Source organism: Panthera onca, chromosome C2, assembly GCF_046562875.1.
Source record: "Panthera onca isolate mPanOnc1 chromosome C2, mPanOnc1 haplotype 2, whole genome shotgun sequence".
In the NCBI taxonomy this organism is placed as follows: Eukaryota; Metazoa; Chordata; class Mammalia; order Carnivora; family Felidae; genus Panthera; species Panthera onca.
The window spans coordinates 112,547,093-112,566,598 of NC_138347.1; the positions used below are offsets into that span (position 1 = coordinate 112,547,093).

General features: G+C 33.6%; 1 protein-coding gene across 1 annotated transcript; it reads right to left on the reverse strand.

Moving 5' to 3' along the window:
- Positions 1–885: 885 nt before the first annotated feature.
- AADAC (arylacetamide deacetylase) lies at positions 886–19,003 on the reverse strand. Its single transcript, XM_060638994.3, is given in 6 exon segments — positions 886–1,175; positions 1,178–1,481; positions 8,722–8,893; positions 9,971–10,040; positions 12,326–12,548; positions 18,747–19,003. Coding segments are annotated over 6 exon segments (1,209 nt in total). The 5' UTR covers positions 18,897–19,003.
- Between the last annotated feature and the right edge of the window lie 503 nt (positions 19,004–19,506).

Genomic DNA, 19,506 nt, shown 5'->3' on the forward strand with positions numbered 1-19,506 from the left:
GTGTCACTTATAATGTCAGAGATAAATCTCAGGTAGGAATCTGGGTTTGCATGTTCTTAACGTTTTTGCCCCTGAACATTCCTCTACTTTTCACTCAACCCATTCATGATTTGTAAAGATTTGTTATTTATTTCATGCAGCAGGTTGAGGTGTATGTACTTTAAGGTTTTCTTCAGACATCTTGGCTACTACACTATTGAAGACAAAACTGAATATATAAACTTATGTAAGTTTATTTTATAATTTCATAGATTAGAAAAACCCTGTATTTTTAGGATTGAAAAGAGCTCTCCTTTTTGAAATGGTATTATTTAACTGTCTTAGTGCCTACAAGGCAGCATTTCAAGGCCCTAAACCCATGTCAGTTGAAGCTCTGGCATTTCACAAGCCAGATGTGTTGAAGCTTTCTTCTCAATAGTAATACTGTCAGGCAATCAAAAAACTAGAGCTGTGGGGTACCTGGATGGCTCAGTCAGGTTAAGCATCCCACTTTGGCTCAGGTGAAGCTGTGCTGTCTCTCTCTCTCTCTCTGCTTCTCCCTTGCTCATGCTCTCTCTGCCTCTCAAAAATAAAATAAATATTAAAAACAAACAAACAAAAAAAAAAAAAAACTAGAGCTGTGAATTAGAGCTAAAGAAATGAGTAACAGCAGCAAGAAAAGAATATACAGGAAAGTAAATATTTTCTAAGGTACAGAAGTGAATAAACAACACTTAGGACAAGAAATAGAGAACTCCCTGAGTTAAAAAACAAACAACATGATGGCTATGAAGACTTTAGAAAGGTCACAGATGATAAACATCAATCCAAACATAACCTTTGATTCTAAGTTGTTTCCTATTCTGGGGCTTATATATATTTTATGGACCCCTCCTCAGATTTTTACTATGGATTTTCACTTAGCCAACTCATATACTGATTTTCTACTCTATGTGTAATTTTAAGTGCATAATTGGAAAGTGCTCCATGGAATCCATCCTAAATATGGTTATGGGTCACCTGAACTCCAGCATTCTGAAGTCAGGTGACATACATGATTCCATCATCTCTTAAGACATCATATTGACAGGTGATGACATAGGTCAAGGGTAAACTTCGCAATTTGTTGTCATCAGTCAACAAGGGGGATGCCCTCACATCGAGAAATCCTAGATATTTTTTAGCCAACTCAGACGACCATAAGTTGGACTGTTATAAAAGTGCCCTTTCTTAAACTTCTCAGGGAGCAAAGAACTCCAATTAATAAATTTGAACAGATGGCTTGATTCCACTGGTACATGTTGATTGAAGAGCATAGCTTTTGCAAGTGATTTGTCCGTGGTAAAGTATTCACTCCAGAACCTGACCATCAGTGATTTGGGCAGAGGTGGAAAGTGTGAATTTTCCCAATATGATGGTAAATCCATATCAAGAGTCTGAAGAGCAGGATAAATTAAAGACTGGGTCTTGAGTTTGATCTTGACATCCGGGTCATCTATGAGCTGAAAATAATTTAAATAAGTTGCTCAGAAAATAATTTTTATTTAAAAATATTTTTATTTACAAACAGTAGGTGGATATAGGATAAATCCAGAATCTCAAAAAGATAATCAGAAACAACAAAAAATAGATCTCAAAGAACTTTCCAATTTTCAATATTATATTGAAGACTACGTGTCTTAACTTAAATAGTGTGAATATAAACAAAATGATTTGTACAACTTTCCTCATGAGTGGGGAAAGAGATCATCTAATATGTGATTAAAAAGCAAAATATCTACCCTGACAACTAAGAATGGCAATCAGAGGGAACATTTTTTAAGTAAAACAAGTATGTACATATATTATGATATCAATAGGCCTTAACATTTAAAGCAAAGATCATCTAACTAACATTCTAATTTGGCTCTGATACAAAACACATGAATCATAGGCAAAAGTCTAATTCATTTGAATATTTATGTTTTTAAAATATTCAAATTACATTAGTGCATTAACACAAATTTATCTATAAATTAATATGCATATATTTGTGGGGGTATACTAGAGGTTTCTTTTATTAATAGGACACATGATCAAAAATATTTGGAGACCAGTAACATTGAGCACTAAAGTTTAGCAGATGTTTTTGTGTACATTTACTTGGTCCTGCAAGTTGGAATGACCCATTGTGTCTTATAGATTAGCTTCTCAAAGTGTGGTCCCTGGACCATTAGCATCTGCATCAGCTGAGGATTTATTAGAAATTCAAATCCTTGGGTCCTCACCCAGACACACTGACTCAAGTAGGGAGGAACCAGCAATTTATGTTTTAACAAGTCTTTCAGGTGATTCTGATGTATACAAAACCTTGAGATCTGTTAGCATAGGTCACAAGTAGTAATTATTGAAGCCACATGTACTCTTATGCTCCTCAGAGTAAAGTATAATGTTTAAATTTAAGTTTATTTCTAAAAGTTTAATATAGAGTTGAAAAAGGAAAGCATTCTGACATTTTTTCATTTGGTATAAATATAACATTTTACACACACACCAGACTTACATACTAGCAACAGCAAATGGCAGCACTGTTTATTTCATTGCATTTAAAGCAAGTTAGTAATTATAGTTTGTAAAATAAAATATTTATAAGCCATTACCATATTGTGTTATGTAAAAATAATTGTTTTATGTAAAAAAATATGTACTGAAGTTAAATAATCATTTCAGTGTTTTGTCTCAGATAAGTTTACATTCCATTTAGCTCACTATCTAGTATGAAGAACACTGTTTACATTAGCAGATGTGTGGTAATTATTAAATAGGTAGCTAAGAGGTAGCTGATTGAATTAAGAAAAGATACAAAACTATTTTATATTTGACCAATAAATTCAACTTTACAGGTAGGTAGCTAAAATCTTTGAACATGCATATTAAAAGCAAATTGCCTTTGTAGCTAAACATAATACATATAAAATCAAATATATAGCCTTGTAAGACAGAAATTTAAATGTAACTATGTTCAAGGAGTTTATCATATACCCTGAATTGACCACATACCCTCTTCCTCCCCAAAAGGACTGCACTGCCATTTCCTCCTCATCCCCCAGTTTATGGTATTTAGTCCTGTGTATTTCTTTAAAATTATACCATTTGTACACATTTAATCAACGTAGTTTACCTGTTTAAGGATGTTCCATCTCCTAGTGAACCAATAATTGTTACTGTGACTTTTACTAAATGCTTTTTCTGCATCTAGTATGATTCTGCTTCCTTTATTAATGTGGTAAAATTCACTTATTTTTGTAAAATGTACTTTTCCTTGCATTATTAGCAACTTGGTCATGGTAAATCTGTATGTGGTATATGTATATTTTTCTAATACTTTATTCATGATGGTAATATCTTCATTTGCTGAATGTGATTGGCCCACTGTTTTCTTTCCTTATGTCAGATATAACATAAACAATGTGCTTCTCTGAAGATAATTAAAGAATGCACACTCTTTTCCTATTCTCTTGAATATTTTGTATTTATTTGGAGTGGTTTCTTTCTGATGTTTGTGTAAATTTCCAGTGAAGTTTCTTAGCAGTACAATTTTTTAATTATTGATTTAATTTAATGATTATAAAATATCTCAGATTGTCATTTCTTCTTCTGTTTTGAAAGTTATATTTTTCTTGGAATTTGCCTATTGTATTTAAATATTATGAAATATCATTTTTACTTTAAAGTTTTTCCAAATTTCTCTTTTAAAGATTACAATGTTCATTCTGAACTCATTGATGGCTAGTTCTTTTTCATATTTTAGGGACTGCAGAATTGTCCCTTTTTCAATCCTGACATTATTATGCCTGACTTTGTTCTTTTTCATGTGTCTTTCCAGAGATTTAAATTTTTTATTAGTCCTTTCAAAGAATTAACTTTTTGCTTTTTGTTCACATTTACTGTAAACTTGATTTTGAATATAATTTCTGTTATCGTTATTATCATCTTCCTTCTATTTTTTTCTTTGATTTTTTGAGTCAAATGATTATTCTAGCCTTTCTTCTTTTCAAACATATGCTTTTAAAATACAATTCCTATAAATATTGTTCTAAATGTGGGGAAAATATATACAAGATATATATTCTATTAAGTACTGGCCCATAGGTAATTACTTGTATTTTTTAAATTTCCATAAAAAGAAGGATGTTTTCTTGTTGGTCTTTTTCTTATTGATTTCCCACATTTTTGCACTGTGGTTAAGAGTCCGAAAGGTGTGATTTAAATTCGGTGATTTTTTGAGTCTTGCTTTACGGACAAGTACTTGGTCAATTTTTAAAAATGATCACATGTACTTGCTTTCTTCCCTGTTCTTTCCAGGTCCCTTAAGTGTATTAATCATTATTCCAGTCCTCTATACACTTGTTATTTTTGACTGTTTTTCTTAATTACTGAAAGAGTTCTTTTTAAATCTCTCATTGTGGTTCCGAACATTTGTGTTTTTCACTGTAGTTCTGTTAATATTTTCTTCATATATTTAAGACCATGTTACCAAATCCATACAGATTCAGAGTTGGTATATTTTCTCGATGGTTTAACCTTTTCTGTAATGATGTGATCTTCTTAACCTGGCAGCAATGCTTTTAGATGTTATTTCCAGATATACATATTCCAACCATTTACTTTCAAATTTTCTGCTTACTTACATTTTTAATCTGACAATATTGGTCCTACAACCAGATTATTTAGACCGCTAATATTTACTGTAATTATTAAAATAATTGATTTTAATCTACCACTTTATTTTGTGAATCCTCCTTCTTTTCTATTTTTTGACTTCTTTCAGATTGGTCGACCTTTTCATTATTCTGTTTTTTTCCTGTAATAGTTTACAAGTTATACCCCATTTCTATTAATTGATTAACTGATTTTGAGACAGAGTGAACAGGGGAGAGGGGCAGATGGAGAGAGAGAACATTTTTTTTTAATTTTTTAATGTTTATTTATTTTTGAGAGAGAGAGAGACAGAGACAGACAGAGCCCGAATTGGGGAGGGGTAGAGACAGAGGGAGACAGGGAATCTGAAGCAGGCTCCAGGCTCTGAGCTATCAACACAGAGCCCAGCACGGGGCTTGAACCTGTGAACTGTGAGATCATGACCTGAGCTGAAGTCGTACACTCAGCTGACTGAGCCACCCAGGCACCCCTGAGAGAGAGAGAATGTTAAGCAGACTCCATGAGCTTGATGCAGGGCTGGATCCCACAACTCTGGGATCATGATGTGAGTTGAAATTAAGAGTCAGACACTAAGCTGACTGAGCCACCCAGGTTCCTCCCTATTTGTATTCACTAAATGATTATCCTAAGAATTATAAGGTATATTCTTAACCTCTCAAAAACAAATGAAATTATGAAAGACCTATCATTTATTTCTTCTTAGACAATCAAAAGAGCTTGGAAGACTTAAAATCTATCCTCTCCTCCACTCTTGAAATTATGATTTGTTTTTCTCATATTTTAATTTTATATATCTTATTATTTTAAACTTTCCGAGTTTAAGATTTACCTACATCTTAATAAAAAAAGATTTACCTACATCTTGCCACATTATTGCTCCTTGCTTCTTCCTGTATTATAAACTTTTATCTGCATTTTCATTCTGTCTGAAACACTTATTTAAACCACCTTTTAGTGTGTTTTATTAATAGCAGCTCTATTAGTTTTTGCTTATCTGAATATGCCTTTATTTCTCCTTTATTCTTAAGTAATATTTTTGTGCATCAAAGAATTTGGTTAACGGTAATTTTGTGTTGCACTTTGATGATATTCCACTGACTTAGAACTTACATTCTCGCTATTGAGAAGTAAGCTGTCAGTATGATTTGTACTTCTGTGAAGATACCCTTTTTTCTCTAAGATTTTCTTTCTTTCTTTTTTTTTAGGTTTAAAAAATTTTTTTAAGTAATTTTACACCCAACATACTCACAACCCTGAGATCAAGAGTTGCATGCTTTACCGAATGAGCCAGCCAGGAGCCCCTCTATTTCTTTCTGTTGTATCTTGGGTTATTGACTGTCAACACTTTTGCCTTGTTGTCTGTATATCTAAGTATACATTTATCTCTAGCTATTTATTTAATTTTAACCTCTTAAAAAAGTATGTTTAAGGTTCATGGAGCTTCTGTTATCGGTATCTTGACATCTTTCATCAGCTCTGCAAAATGCTCTAATATTGTTGTATTCTTAAATCTTCCTTTCTCTCCCATTCTTTCCCCTCTGTTTCTGGCATAACATTTAAAAGGCTAGTGGATTTTCAGGCTGTATCTGCTATATTTCTTATCTTCTCTACTGTATTTTCTGTCTCTCTGGGCTTCTATGCTTCATTGTGCATAGTCATCCATGAGTCATATGGCCCATCTTTTAGCTTATAAATGATATCTACAGCTTGTGTAAAACCACTTAAACAATTTATAAACTTTTAATTTTGTTGATTTTATTTTTTTAGTTTTGGACTTTTGTTTGTTTTTCAAAATTCTACTTTTAGGCCAAAATTTGCAATCATGGTTGTGAATTAATTGAAGAAACTTGGATAGTTACTTTATATTCTGTGGCTGATAATTGCAGTATCTGAATTTTGTAAAGTGTCTTTCTTTTGTCTGTTGATTCTGCTTGCTTCCCTTCATGGCTTCTTGTTTACTTTGCTTGGATATGTTTTATTCTGTGCTGGCTACTGATTTTGAAAAATTTTTGCAGGAATAATTTGAAGTCTATTACGATACTATATTTCTTCAGGGAGGATTTTTATACACTGTTAAGTATACTTGAATATCAATTGCTCATCAATTTAATTTAAGTTCAAGGACAGATTTCCCACAACCATTCAGGTGATACAAAGCAAGACTCTAAATGCACATGGTTTGTTTTGTATCATACTCCCCCTAACAATGAGACCATACCTCTTTAGAGCCTCACTTAAAATCAGAAGTACTTCATAAGTGTCCCTGTTTTTTTGGAGGGCCCTGGAATTTGACTGCAACTCTGTAGCTCATCTTGGTTGAATAGTTTTCTTTTGATTCACATACGCCATTAGAGCAGAGAGACATTGAGTGCTAGGTTATCTTTGCATGTGTTTTTTTTTTTTTTTTCCATACCCTTTAAAAAACTTTTTGGCCTAGGGGCACCTGGGTGGCTCAGTCAGTTAAGTGCCCAACTCTTGATTTTGGATCAGGTCATGATCTCACAATTTGTGAGTTCAAGCCCCACATAGGGCTCTGTGCTGACAGTGTGGAACCTGTCTGAGATTCTCTCTCTCTCTTCTGTCTCTGCCCCTCCCCTGCTCACTCTATTTCTCTCTGAAAATAAATAAACTTAAAATAATTAAAAACAATTTTTTTGGCCTGGAAATCTTTCATATGTTATTAGCAGTTTAATGCTCTCCAGAATATTATATTTTAATAATTATGGATCAGAATTGATTGGCTCACCACTGTAGAAGTCTGAACTACATAAGAGAAAGGGCTCATTATGTGACATGATAAAAGGAAATTATCTCCAAAAATCCATGTCTTCTGATATACCCTTTGTACTGCATCAAGATGCCTCTCAGAGTGACAATGAGTAGGCAGTAGGGAAGTAAATTTCTGGGAAGTAGCAGAAAATCTGTTCTGCAGTATTTTTTATAAAAATCCCAAAATTTGTATCTTTCCTTTGTCTACAAATCATAAGAAGGTTATTCTGGAGGTATCAATAGCCAAAACTTATATACTTTAAAATGTGTATAGAAATGAATAATCAACAAAATCAAGAGCAAGTTTTGTTTGATTGCATAATAAACTTATGAGCAATATTTATAATTAGAGTTAGTTATTGAATTGCAGATATTCATTTTTAAATCTACAAGTAATTTTTTTTTTCATATAAGAACATTTCTTCCATGCCACTGGTGCCTGGTTTAATATTTAGGTCAGATAACCAGTATGAATAACAATTTTACTCATTATTAGACTAATTATGATTATGTGTCACTTCAAATTAATAGTTAATAGATGCCCAGTTTTGGGGTACCTGGGTGGCTCAGTGGATTAAGCTTCTTACTTTTGATTTTGGCTCAGGTCATGATCTCATAGTTCTTGAGTTCCAGCCCCTGTGAGTGCGGAGCCTGGTTGGGATTCTCTCTCTCCCTTTGTATCTGCCCCTCTCCCACTCACTCACTCTGTCTCTCTCTCAAAATAAATAAATAAACTTAAAAATATTTAAAAACTAGATGTCCAGTTTGGCTAAATATCATAGAGATAGTGTAATAGTTGGCATCTGAAAATTATAATTCCTTCTGCAAGTAAGTAGTATCTATAAACCTGTTAACATTTTTTGTCTATAGGCAAGATGATTATTCTGATAACAATAGTTTTCATGTAAGTTTTAGTATATGCCATGAAGAATACTGGAATAATCTGATTTTGTAACTATAGTGACTGGTATCATTGGCTGATTGCACAAATACCAGCCCTAATATAACAAAATAGCATCGCACTTAGCCGACATATTAATGATGTTTAAACCAATGACCTGGAAAGAGTACTTTATCATTTTATTTTTTAAAAATCTGACAGAAGGTAGGAATAGAAGCACTCAGGATACAAATGTTCTCTAATGTTGATTTCTATGTATAATCTCTAATTTCTAACATATTAACATAACATAATTTGCATGGATATTTTAATGTTTGAAATAAATATTTAAGGGTAAGATATTTTTAGAAAAAAAAATCTGAGCAACATACCTGTTGAGTCACTGCTGCAGCTAAATTCCCTCCAGCACTGTCTCCAGAAATTCCAATTCTTTCAGGATCCACACCATATTTATCAAGAACATCTTGGTGTAAGAACCACTTTAATGCATTATATACGTCTTCAAATTGATTTGGAAAGTGATATTTAGGGGCTAGTCTGTAGCTGTGGGCAGAATAACAATGTTCGTTAAGCCAATTATTTTTCAAAAAATAAAATGTGTGTGTGGGGGGGCATTCTCTAACCCTTAAAATCATAAGTAAAAACATTTTCTTTAGCAAACCTGGTATTTGAGGTCATTATGAATCCAAAGACAAATGTCATTCTTATGATAATGCTTGCTATAAAAGCCTTTACAAATTTTTACATGTTTACATAAATAAAGGCTTGAATGCAAAACTTGGCTAAGACTTAGGGGAAAAAACTCAGGTGATAATTTCCCTTAAATAAATTTTTACCAGAATGGTATTTTCTTTGTAATCATTTTACTTTATTAGTGACCAATAAATAGCAAACAAACGTTAGGAATTATTCTATTCCAACTTAATCTAATAATCAAGTTGGCAAGTAGTCACTATTATCCTTTTTTTTTTTCAGTTTCTTCATTTTTCTATTTATTCCCATTTGTTTTGGTTTTTATTATTAATAATTGATGTAGAATGTTTTTTTGAGAGTAGATTGTGCCTGTATTCCAATACGTTATTTGGTTAGTAATTACATTTAATGGAGGCTTGTACCATGAAATATTCTATACTAATTGTGTTAAATTTATTTGAGCACTTAATCTTTAAAACAACTCTATGATACAGAAAATATTATATGACTCCCAGTTTACATCTGAGAAAACTGAGCTAAAATGGTATTTATCTGGTACAAAGTTATTCAATTAATTCTAGAACCAGCCTTTAAACCTGATTCTCTCACCCTGAAGCCCTCATTTTACTTTGCTAATTAAGAGTAGGCTAGAAATCCAGCAGAGGTCATTTGTCTCTAAGATGCAGTAGTTTAATTTTATTGTAACAGTTTTTTGACTTCCTGTTTTTGATCCCCGCTTGACCTAACTGTACAACTCTTTTCTCTCTGACTCTTTTCTGGTCATGTGAAGTTCATGTTCTCTATTCTCACCTTCTCCATTTTATTTGAAACACCCCTAGAATAACCAAGGAATGACTAAGACAGCTTAGAGCATCCTACTCTGTATGGTATCTGGCCCAAACTCTAACAAATCAAGAGTACTCTTACTTGACTGAAATGACAACAACATCAAATCTATCCCCTGTCTGTTTTGACAGAAAGTCATAACTAAACAAAGCTGAAATAAAAGGAAATAAAATCAGAAACTAACCAGTGTATCGATGAGTGTTTCCATCAACACAGAGGTTATAACTATAATTTGTTCCTAACTGAAATGTTCTGGGAAAACTATTTCTAGGATTTCATCATAGGTATAAAACATGAATTCTTCTGCTCAGTGATCCTATGATATACGCATTGTCAACTCTCTTGTCCTTCCCCACATTTCACCCTGGATAACTTAAGCCAAATTCACCCTCTTTAAGATCAATCTCTTCCTCCTTCGTTCAGCAAGTAGTAGGTGGTGAAAGAATAAACACAGACAATTAACCCTCTGGCTTTCAGCAAGTCACATTCTACCACAGACAGGGGCAAGGAGGGCCAGGCATATAAATAAAAAGCAACAATGCAAAAAATATTAGTTGTTTTAATGGAGGGGTACAGAAAGTGTCATGTGGAAATGGCATTAGACTTTATTAAAACTGCCAGAGAAAACTAAAGAAAAGAGGATGTAGGGAAAGCTAAAACCTGATTTATATATTTGTATGTTCTAGGCAGACAAAAAATGTGTTTTCTGGAGCTTTTTTGGTCTTGTGAGCGGAGTGGGGATGAATCACACATATTTGCTATTGGGATTGGGTAAGTGCTTCCTTTTGCAGATAAGAAAATTTCAAGAAGATAAAATAGAATTTGCCAGTAATGAGAGGAGGGAGAAATCACCAAGTGTTACAAGGGGAAGTATCAGAATATGTAGTTGTCACAAACATTAAATCATGTGGGCCATGAAAAGAAGAGATTCCAAAGTCAGGTACTGAATATTCTTAAGATATCAAATACACACTAAGTTTTAAACTTTTACTTAACATTTATATAAAAAGGTCATTCTTGGGGCACCTGGGTGGCTCAGTTAATTAGGTGACTCTTGATTTTGGCTGAGGTCATGATCTCATAGTCGTGAAACAGAGCCCTGAATCAGGCTCTGGATCCAGACTGGGCATGGATCCTGCTTGGGATTCTCTTCCTCTCTCCCTCTCTGCCCTGCCCCAACACTCTCCCTTCCTCTCCCCACCCCCTCTCTCATAGACAGATAGGTAGGTAGATATATAGATAGATAGATAGATAGATAGATAGATAGATAGATAAATGGTCATTCTTATATTTTGGATTAGAACATAGATTTTTATGTCTTTTTAATATAAAAATAAAAAACATCAAAATTTTGCTTATTGCTAAGTAAGCTTATTCTTACTTAGTTCCTTTCTCTTGGTAAGCATATTCTCATTCTTCAGTAATACTGTGATGAAAAGATTTTTAAAGAAGGGCTTTGGGTAACAGGGACTCATGGAAACAAACTGAGGCATGGCATTATCAGATTTTGTCTTAGAAACCTCACTTCATTGCCAGCTAAGGCCTTTACTGCCTGTATTTGTAGAAAATCATAGAGAGGATCACATCCTTTCCTACTTTGATTTATGTTTCCCATCTACATCACTCCATCAACACCTCTTTTCTTCTTGTCGCAGAGTGTGTTTCTCTTCCTATGTGTTGCCAATCCTTCTCCTCTGTACTAAGTCCAATTTCATCTCATATCTTCTAGATCAGGCAAACCTCATTCCATCCTCCAGCCCCCTCCCCTTTTCTGCAACATATTTCTATTAACCCCCACCTTTACCTTGAGTTTACAAACATGTTCATAGATCTCCTACAGGTAGATATAAAATAAATATAAAACATGCTTTTATACATAAAATAAAATATAAAACTTTATATTATATAAAGTAACATGATATATATTACATATTTAACATTTATGTAAATATTAAAAATACATAAAATTGAAATACACATTTTTTATATAAAATAAAGATAAAATACTCATACTCAACTCTTCTTTTCCATCTAACACCTTTCTCATTTCTTTCCATATCTACGCTGATTGAAAGACTAGAGTCACATCTCCATTTCCTCATTCCTCATTCAGTATTCAATGTACTCCATTTTGGTTTCATTGCAACATCCCATCATTTCTGCCATTAACAAGTTCAATAATAAATTTCTAAGTTCATGAAACACTTTTCTTTCTTCTGAAATTTGCTACAGCCTTGGCTATTGATTATCCCTTTAAGAAAGAGATTTAACATAATTCCTTTAAACTAACAGAGCTCAAAGAAATGAATTTCAGACAACTGAAGTGTTAGCTTATCTGGGATGTTTAACAATATATCTTCTTGATATGTTGAAATCACCATCTTAATACAATGTGTGTTGTATGATAAACTACAATTTCTAACAAGGGGCACATACCAGCACTCCCCAAACACCAACCACCACCGTGAATATAAAATAAGCCTCTTCTTAGTCTCTCCGGCTTTCATTTTGGTACATATATGCAGACAGGAACATTGTTGAAAGTTGTCTCCATCACAGTGACATTTTCATCAGATGTGGGTGGGACTTCTTGAAAGCTCATAAAGAACATTACAATGTTCATGGCATGGTTGATTCCCAATAGTTCAATAAACAGAACCTAAAAGGGTGGGGGGAACCACACCAGGTTACACATAGCAAATATCAATATTATTTATGGAATGTAGGAGTATGCTATATGCTCCCAATGGTCCTGTGTCATACTGTCACAGGTAAATCTGAATGCCATGGTTAGAAATTTCCATGACTGGAAATTCAGACTTTTTACCATAATAGTTGCTTTAGATTTAAAAAAAGATATGTAAAGAATTATTCAGGTATTACAACTTGGTGGGTTCTAGGCTTCCTACTTTGAGCACAAAGATCAACAGGGTAAGTTCCCTACTTTAAATAAGCTCAGAGTCAAGTGGGAGAAATGGATATATATAAGCAGTTATAAAGCAACATAATTGCATAACTGCATGTCTCATAGACATGTACAATGAACTTTGGCAAGGGCCAATGGAAAGGTAAACTAGCTGCCTGGATGTGAGACCTAGGGAAGAGTTGTCAAATAGTAGGTGACCTCTGATACGGAACAAAGTTTGGCTGAACAAAGGAGGAAGTCTCACTCTAGGGCAAAATTAAAGACACAGGTACACTCCTACTTCAATCAGAGAAATGCAGGTAGCTTAGTAAAGCTAGGAAGTCAGGTCCCTACAAGGATGCATAAAAGAAAAAGGACCTCAAAAGGTAATTGGGAGCCAAACCATGATCTATAATGTTGGAATTCCAAGAATCAAAAAAATTGTTTTCCAACCTTACGTTGGAAACATGTGGAGTATGGTCCTAAGTGATCGATTAAAGAGTTGGGTCAACCTCTGTCCCACTTAATGGAGATAAATGCAAAGGGAATAAACAAAATTATCTAATTTCAACACCAAATCATCCCCATGTTCCTGAAAGGTAGGTCAGGGAGATACATTTCCCAGAACTCCTTGCCAGGTTAAATTGTGTTACACAGAGGCACTCTTGTAAGACTGATAGGGTAGAAATAAAGAAAAAGCCATTATTTCCTCTGAGCCCCTATGGATATTTATGTGAACATTGACAATTATGTGGCTTTCCGTACCTCTGGTTGTCCTTTTGAGAATTACCAGTTCAGTGATGCAAGCAGCTTCAAGTACTGGTGGCTTCCCTTCACCCCACACTCTAAAGGTTGTATACCTCAAATTCTATATTCTCAAACTGTTCCTATTGGGATATTTATAACAGTATCTATATTGTAAGAAAACAATGATTGATAGAGAATATAGCCCAGAAGTTCTCAAGAAAGGAGACCATTTAAGACACGTGCTGGAATTAGATAACTGACCTGGTTAGATTTACAGCTAGTAAATTGTCTCATTGCTAATGCAAAATAGAATCTGTTCACACATGAAATGTAGTAGCAAAAACGTTATTAAATTAACAACTGTAATAGTTCTTATTAAAGGATAGTTTTGAGAGATCAAGTAGCTATTGCAAAAAAATATTATGGTGAAAATAATGAGTTCAAGCACTAAGCACTAACTGAACTTGAAACATTACTGAAAGAAAAATTACATTCTCAGTTATTTAGGTTTTCAGTTCAAGTTACAGTCAGTAAAGCAGATACTCTGTAAACTTTCCCTAGAAGAAATCTCATCTTTAACAGCTCTAAAAGCAGAACCAAAGTTTGATCTTGTAAATTGTAGAATTGCCATGCAAGGTAAAGTCACCATCCACCAGACATTTTAAAAGCTTGGTCTAAGTTATTATGTGGGTGATATTCTGAGTAGATTACATACAATTTATATGGGTTCCGAACATCCTCAACTCCCAAATCCTCCCAGACCTCCCCTAGTAGAAGCAACAGAAACCAGCTTCAGTAGTAGAAGTATTTAAGGAAAATGAGGCGCCAAATTTCCCAGCTATTGGAGGGGAAGAAATCCAAAGGCTGAGGGAAATAGTAATATCTAATATCTAATTTGGTATTGTAAATAAATATCTAATTTATTATTGTAACCCATAACCCACTGCAACACTGTGTATTCAGCAAACTCCAGAGGATATCTATACAAAGACATTGAGAAATATATTAGTGAGTGGAACCTTAGCATCTTAGCATACCAAAAGAAATGAGAAAAGATAGTATAAAATCAACTAACAGATTGATGACAGGTTGATAAATACTAACAGCTACACACACACACACACACACACACACACACACACACAAATATGCACTCACATGTATATAATGCACTATATATATATTTATATTAAGTTATAGATCTCATTAATATCTAAGTCTAGCCCATGTACAAATTTGTATTTATATGCACATCAATATCCATGTCTGTTTCTATCTCTATAAAACTTTTAGGTATTTTTCCAGAAATTTTACTTGAACATGATTTTCAATATTTATTTTATCCAGGATTGCCAAGGTTCAGCTGGGAAATTTTTTCATATGGTTTTATCTGGCTATAAAATCACAAGCATACAGTGATAACACAGGCAGTTGTATGGAGATGGATTATAAATAACAATAATATTTACTGTGTTTAGTTTTTGCCAGGTACTGTGCTTGTTCCCATTCAATTCTTACTAAGACCTGGTAAGTAGTAATATATTCCAGATTTTCAGTTGAGTACACTGAGATGGGAGAGTTTAAAATTTCTGTTCATGTCCACCTAGGCAGTAGATGCTGGATGTGGAATTAAGTCCAGGTCTGACTCTGGAGCAGATGTCACTCTTGACTGGCCAGTATGCCATCTCTTAGTGACCATCACTGCAAAAGGCCCATTGAAGAAGACAGAGCATGACAGTGGATGCAGCAGTCAAGGATCCCTCAGTATCCATAGAACTTTGACGGGTATGAGAGAAAACACAGAAACCTAACTCTTTGGCCACCTTGCGGCTGGCCCAGGGTCCAACAGAATGGTGTTATATTTTATGACCAGCTGCATTTTCCAATCTACGAATGCTACATCTGGGTGTGTGTTTAAGCATCAAACAAACACCCCCTCCTTACTGATGCCCAGCAGCTATTCCAGAGGGACTTCAGTTGTTAGACTCACAAAAAGTATACACTTTCAAGAAATGACTGCCCTCATGTTACAATTGCAGCCAGAAGTGTAGAACTTCATGCAGAGTGAACTGCAAATGCCTGACAGGCTTTGGGAGGCCAATTATTCTAGCTATGAGTGTGCTTTAGGTCTTCTCCATATTTTGGATATACTCCACATACAGATATCACCACACATGCTGACCATGCCCCCAAAACTTGGGCGTCTCCTACAATTGCTCCTGTCTACAATTACACAAGGGGTGGAGACTTGTACCTCCAGTAGACCATTTTCTGTCATTTATTTCTATGTTATTTCTACAGTGTTAAATAATGTTCTCCATTTTTCAGCTGGGTGTGACTTTTGCACAAACACTCCAACCAATTAACAAAAAATGTCTGAAGAAATCACATAAATATCAGGCCTGCTGATTTTAAATGTTAACACAGAAAAGCGATAGATTGTTTAAGCATTAATTTATTTAGTTTTAACAAATTTAAAATTTCTACAACCTACGACATAAAGTAGGTATCAACACAACATTTTCCGCATGGAGGGAATATAGTTGGCCCTCTGGCTTTAAATAAAAGCTAAGTACAGAAAATATAAGGCCCTCTTTCAAAACATAAGTCACTGGACTCAAGTATTTTATCTGCAAAATATGAGACTGTTTAGTTCAAATAAATATCTTTTTAAATGATAGAAAATGGTCTATGTTATGCAAGTTAAAGAAAAGGACTTAGTTATAGAAACAGTAATTGTCACATGTTGTATAAGACAGTACTAGGTATAAAATTTTGTAAGATGACTTTATAATCTCACAAACTTTTGGATCCTACTAGAGTGTAATAAATGTATAACAAGAGACTAGGAAGCCATCAGTATGTTAAAAATAGTGTCTGTTGTCCCTGGAGTCTGAACTGAATAAGAAGGGCTTTACAGTTTCTTTAATTGTCTTCCCTTTCATGAAGTCTGATGAGTTAGAGCATTAAGTTAATGGATATATCTTCTCAAATCATTTACTGTTTTTACACTAACTCTAAACCCTAAAAGGATTTTTAATGTAAATTTGAGATATCAAATTATAAACAAAAAAAACATTCCGACCAACTCTGGAATTTATACCCTTCAGTTTATGGACAAAATGATTTCTTGCATCTTTATCATCCAAAGATCTATCATCTAAAGGAAAAATAGTAAAACTGAATTTCTGATGATCCAAATTTAAGAAACAGTGCTATGACTTTGGCTGCACCCAAGTTACAGATCTGCATATCAATTGTAGGTATTCAGCAATTTGAAAACTAAAAAGATAATTGGGCCTCAAAGTGTTCATCCTTTATAGGCCAAAGAGTAGCAAAACGAAATAAGCAGGGCTAGAAGAATCAATGCCAAATGTAGGAAAAGAACAGAGATGATAAAACCAGTATTTTTAAAAATGGTCTCAAACCTAGGGAACTTCAAATTGTCCCGATACAATTAAGGAAAACCTTGTAATCTGGTATAATGATGGAAAACACTTTCACAAATGCTTATAACCTCAACCCCGAGATAGAGCTGACAGTGTTATGTTATTTGATTATAATGTTACTTCTTACCAAGACGAGATGCAACCTCCAAGTCCTTTCAAGGTGATGCTGAGCCATCTATCAAAGTTGGCATTTTGGTTAATTATATTTGATATTTCTATTCCAGGAGACAATGCTACATCACAGACAAGTTGACAGGTGATTATATTCAGTGACTTCCATTTTTCTTCATCATTGAATTATTAAAAGTTTGAATTACTATTCAAACAGCTTCCAACTCATGAAGAAAACAAATTAGAAAAAAAAATTGCTACAAAGTGGATGATATACTACACAGTATTGCAGAATGGATTTTAAGAATGGTATGAAGAAATATCACAAAGGAGAAATATACATATTCATAGAAGACATGGACATATTTGGTGGTGATCACTAGTCAAAACAAGGAGGTGACTAAAAACTGGTACTGGTAGAACTTAGAAGAGGAATATATAATGAAAGACAAAAGAATTTCAGAAATAAACACTAAGTTGAAAGTAACACAAGGTATTATATACGATAGAAATGAGAAAATCAAAAGGAAGAAAAAATGTAGGAAAAGATTAAAAAGTACTAGGAGGGAAAATGACACCATTTTTGAAGACATACAGAGAGGATCGTGTATGTATTTACATGTGTATATATGTATATATACACACAAAATTAATCTAAATAATAAAAGAAAACAAAACTATAGACCAAAATAAATATTTTAAATAAAATTCAAGAATAACTTATAAAAGATAAAGAGTTGAAGCTATACTCCAGTGAAACTGACCCAAATCCAACAACATACTTGCTAACAAAATTACTACAAATGATCAAATCACTAATAAAATGAAAATAAGACAAGTCTTGCACTTATTCAGAGCTACATTAATGCCAGAAGAGATATTTAAGAACACCTTTAAAAATTCAAGGAAAGAGATAATGAGCCAAGTGTTTAATACACAGGTTAACTGTTCTCAAATTATTATTATTCTAATTTTTTTTTGTTTTTTGCTCCAGAAGGCAGTTTGCTACAAGATGTTTAAAGGAGATGAAAAAAAAAAAAAAGCTTCAATTTCACATAATGAGCCTTACTAGAAAAGAACCACAAGTCTTTGAGGAGCAACTGGAGACACTGGATAGGGCAGCCAGCTGCCCTGTCACCTTAGCAGGTCATGCTTTACAACTGGAAATCATGTACATCCAGTTTCCTTTGGCTTTTTACCAGCTGACTTGTTTACAAATATTTCAGTATGAATGCATTTGCATGCTTAAATACAAGGTTATTGCACAGAATTCTGTAACTAATCACAGCGCTAGTCAATCTTACTGTTTCTGAAGTTCACATTTCAAAGTGCTTCATTTGGGCAGGATTCATGCCATGAAACTCACGATACGACTTTTTGTTGGTCTTCCTGTCTTTTAATATTTAAAAGATCACATTTGTCTTTTAATATTTAAAGTTAAAGCTACTTGACTACTTCCTTCATATTTGTTCTATTAGGGGTCTGCATTAAGGAATAGTTAAAATAAAAAAAAAGTTTTTAAAATCAGCAAGCCAGTTTTACGAACAAAATTTCCAAGACAGAAATTTTTTTTAAATAACAATAATACAAATACTTTCTCCTGATTAAACTGTTAAATACTCAATCAATAAAGCTCTATAATTACCAAATCTGTTGAAGTTTTCATATATGTGTTAACCAACATTAGTTTCCATGGCTCCTCAATGTTATCTGGGACAGGTATATAAACATAATATGCCCCAAGGACCCCCATAATCAGAAGTAAAATGGTCTTTCTTCCCATGATGGTTCTCATCTGCTCTTTTGACTTGGTGACACGGCAAATACACTTGAAATATTCAGTGGCTGAAAATTACACCCACGTTTTGGCACCCTCATAAAGTGTCATCTAACTTCCAGAACACAAATTCCACTGCTTAGTCTGTCATTTCATTGGCTGTCCTGTTACTAAGTTTACTCATTAAACTTAGTAACAAGTACAAAGAACTCTTCTGTTGCAAATTTTATCATATCCAACAGCCTTTATTATGTTGCTAGTCAAGTCAGTAAACAAACATGTATTGCACAGTTACTAGGTGTAGTAACTACTAAAGAATAGGCCATGATCAAATATAAGAAACTCAGTATATGCTTCAAATAACAAATCTCAGAGTTGGGGAGAACCAACAAATATTTTAAAAGTATTGAGAGCTTTTACAAAGTAATATAGATATGGTCATATGTATTTTGTATTACTTTTATTGTCTTGCTACAATTAAAATTACCAGTGAATAATAATCATGTTAAGATTATATAATAATCATGGAGAGAGCTAACAGTTTTTGACTACTTACTCTGATCCAAGAAAGTGTACTAAAACAATTAAAACTTATTTAAAGTTCAAAACTATTGTCACATGAGAGAGA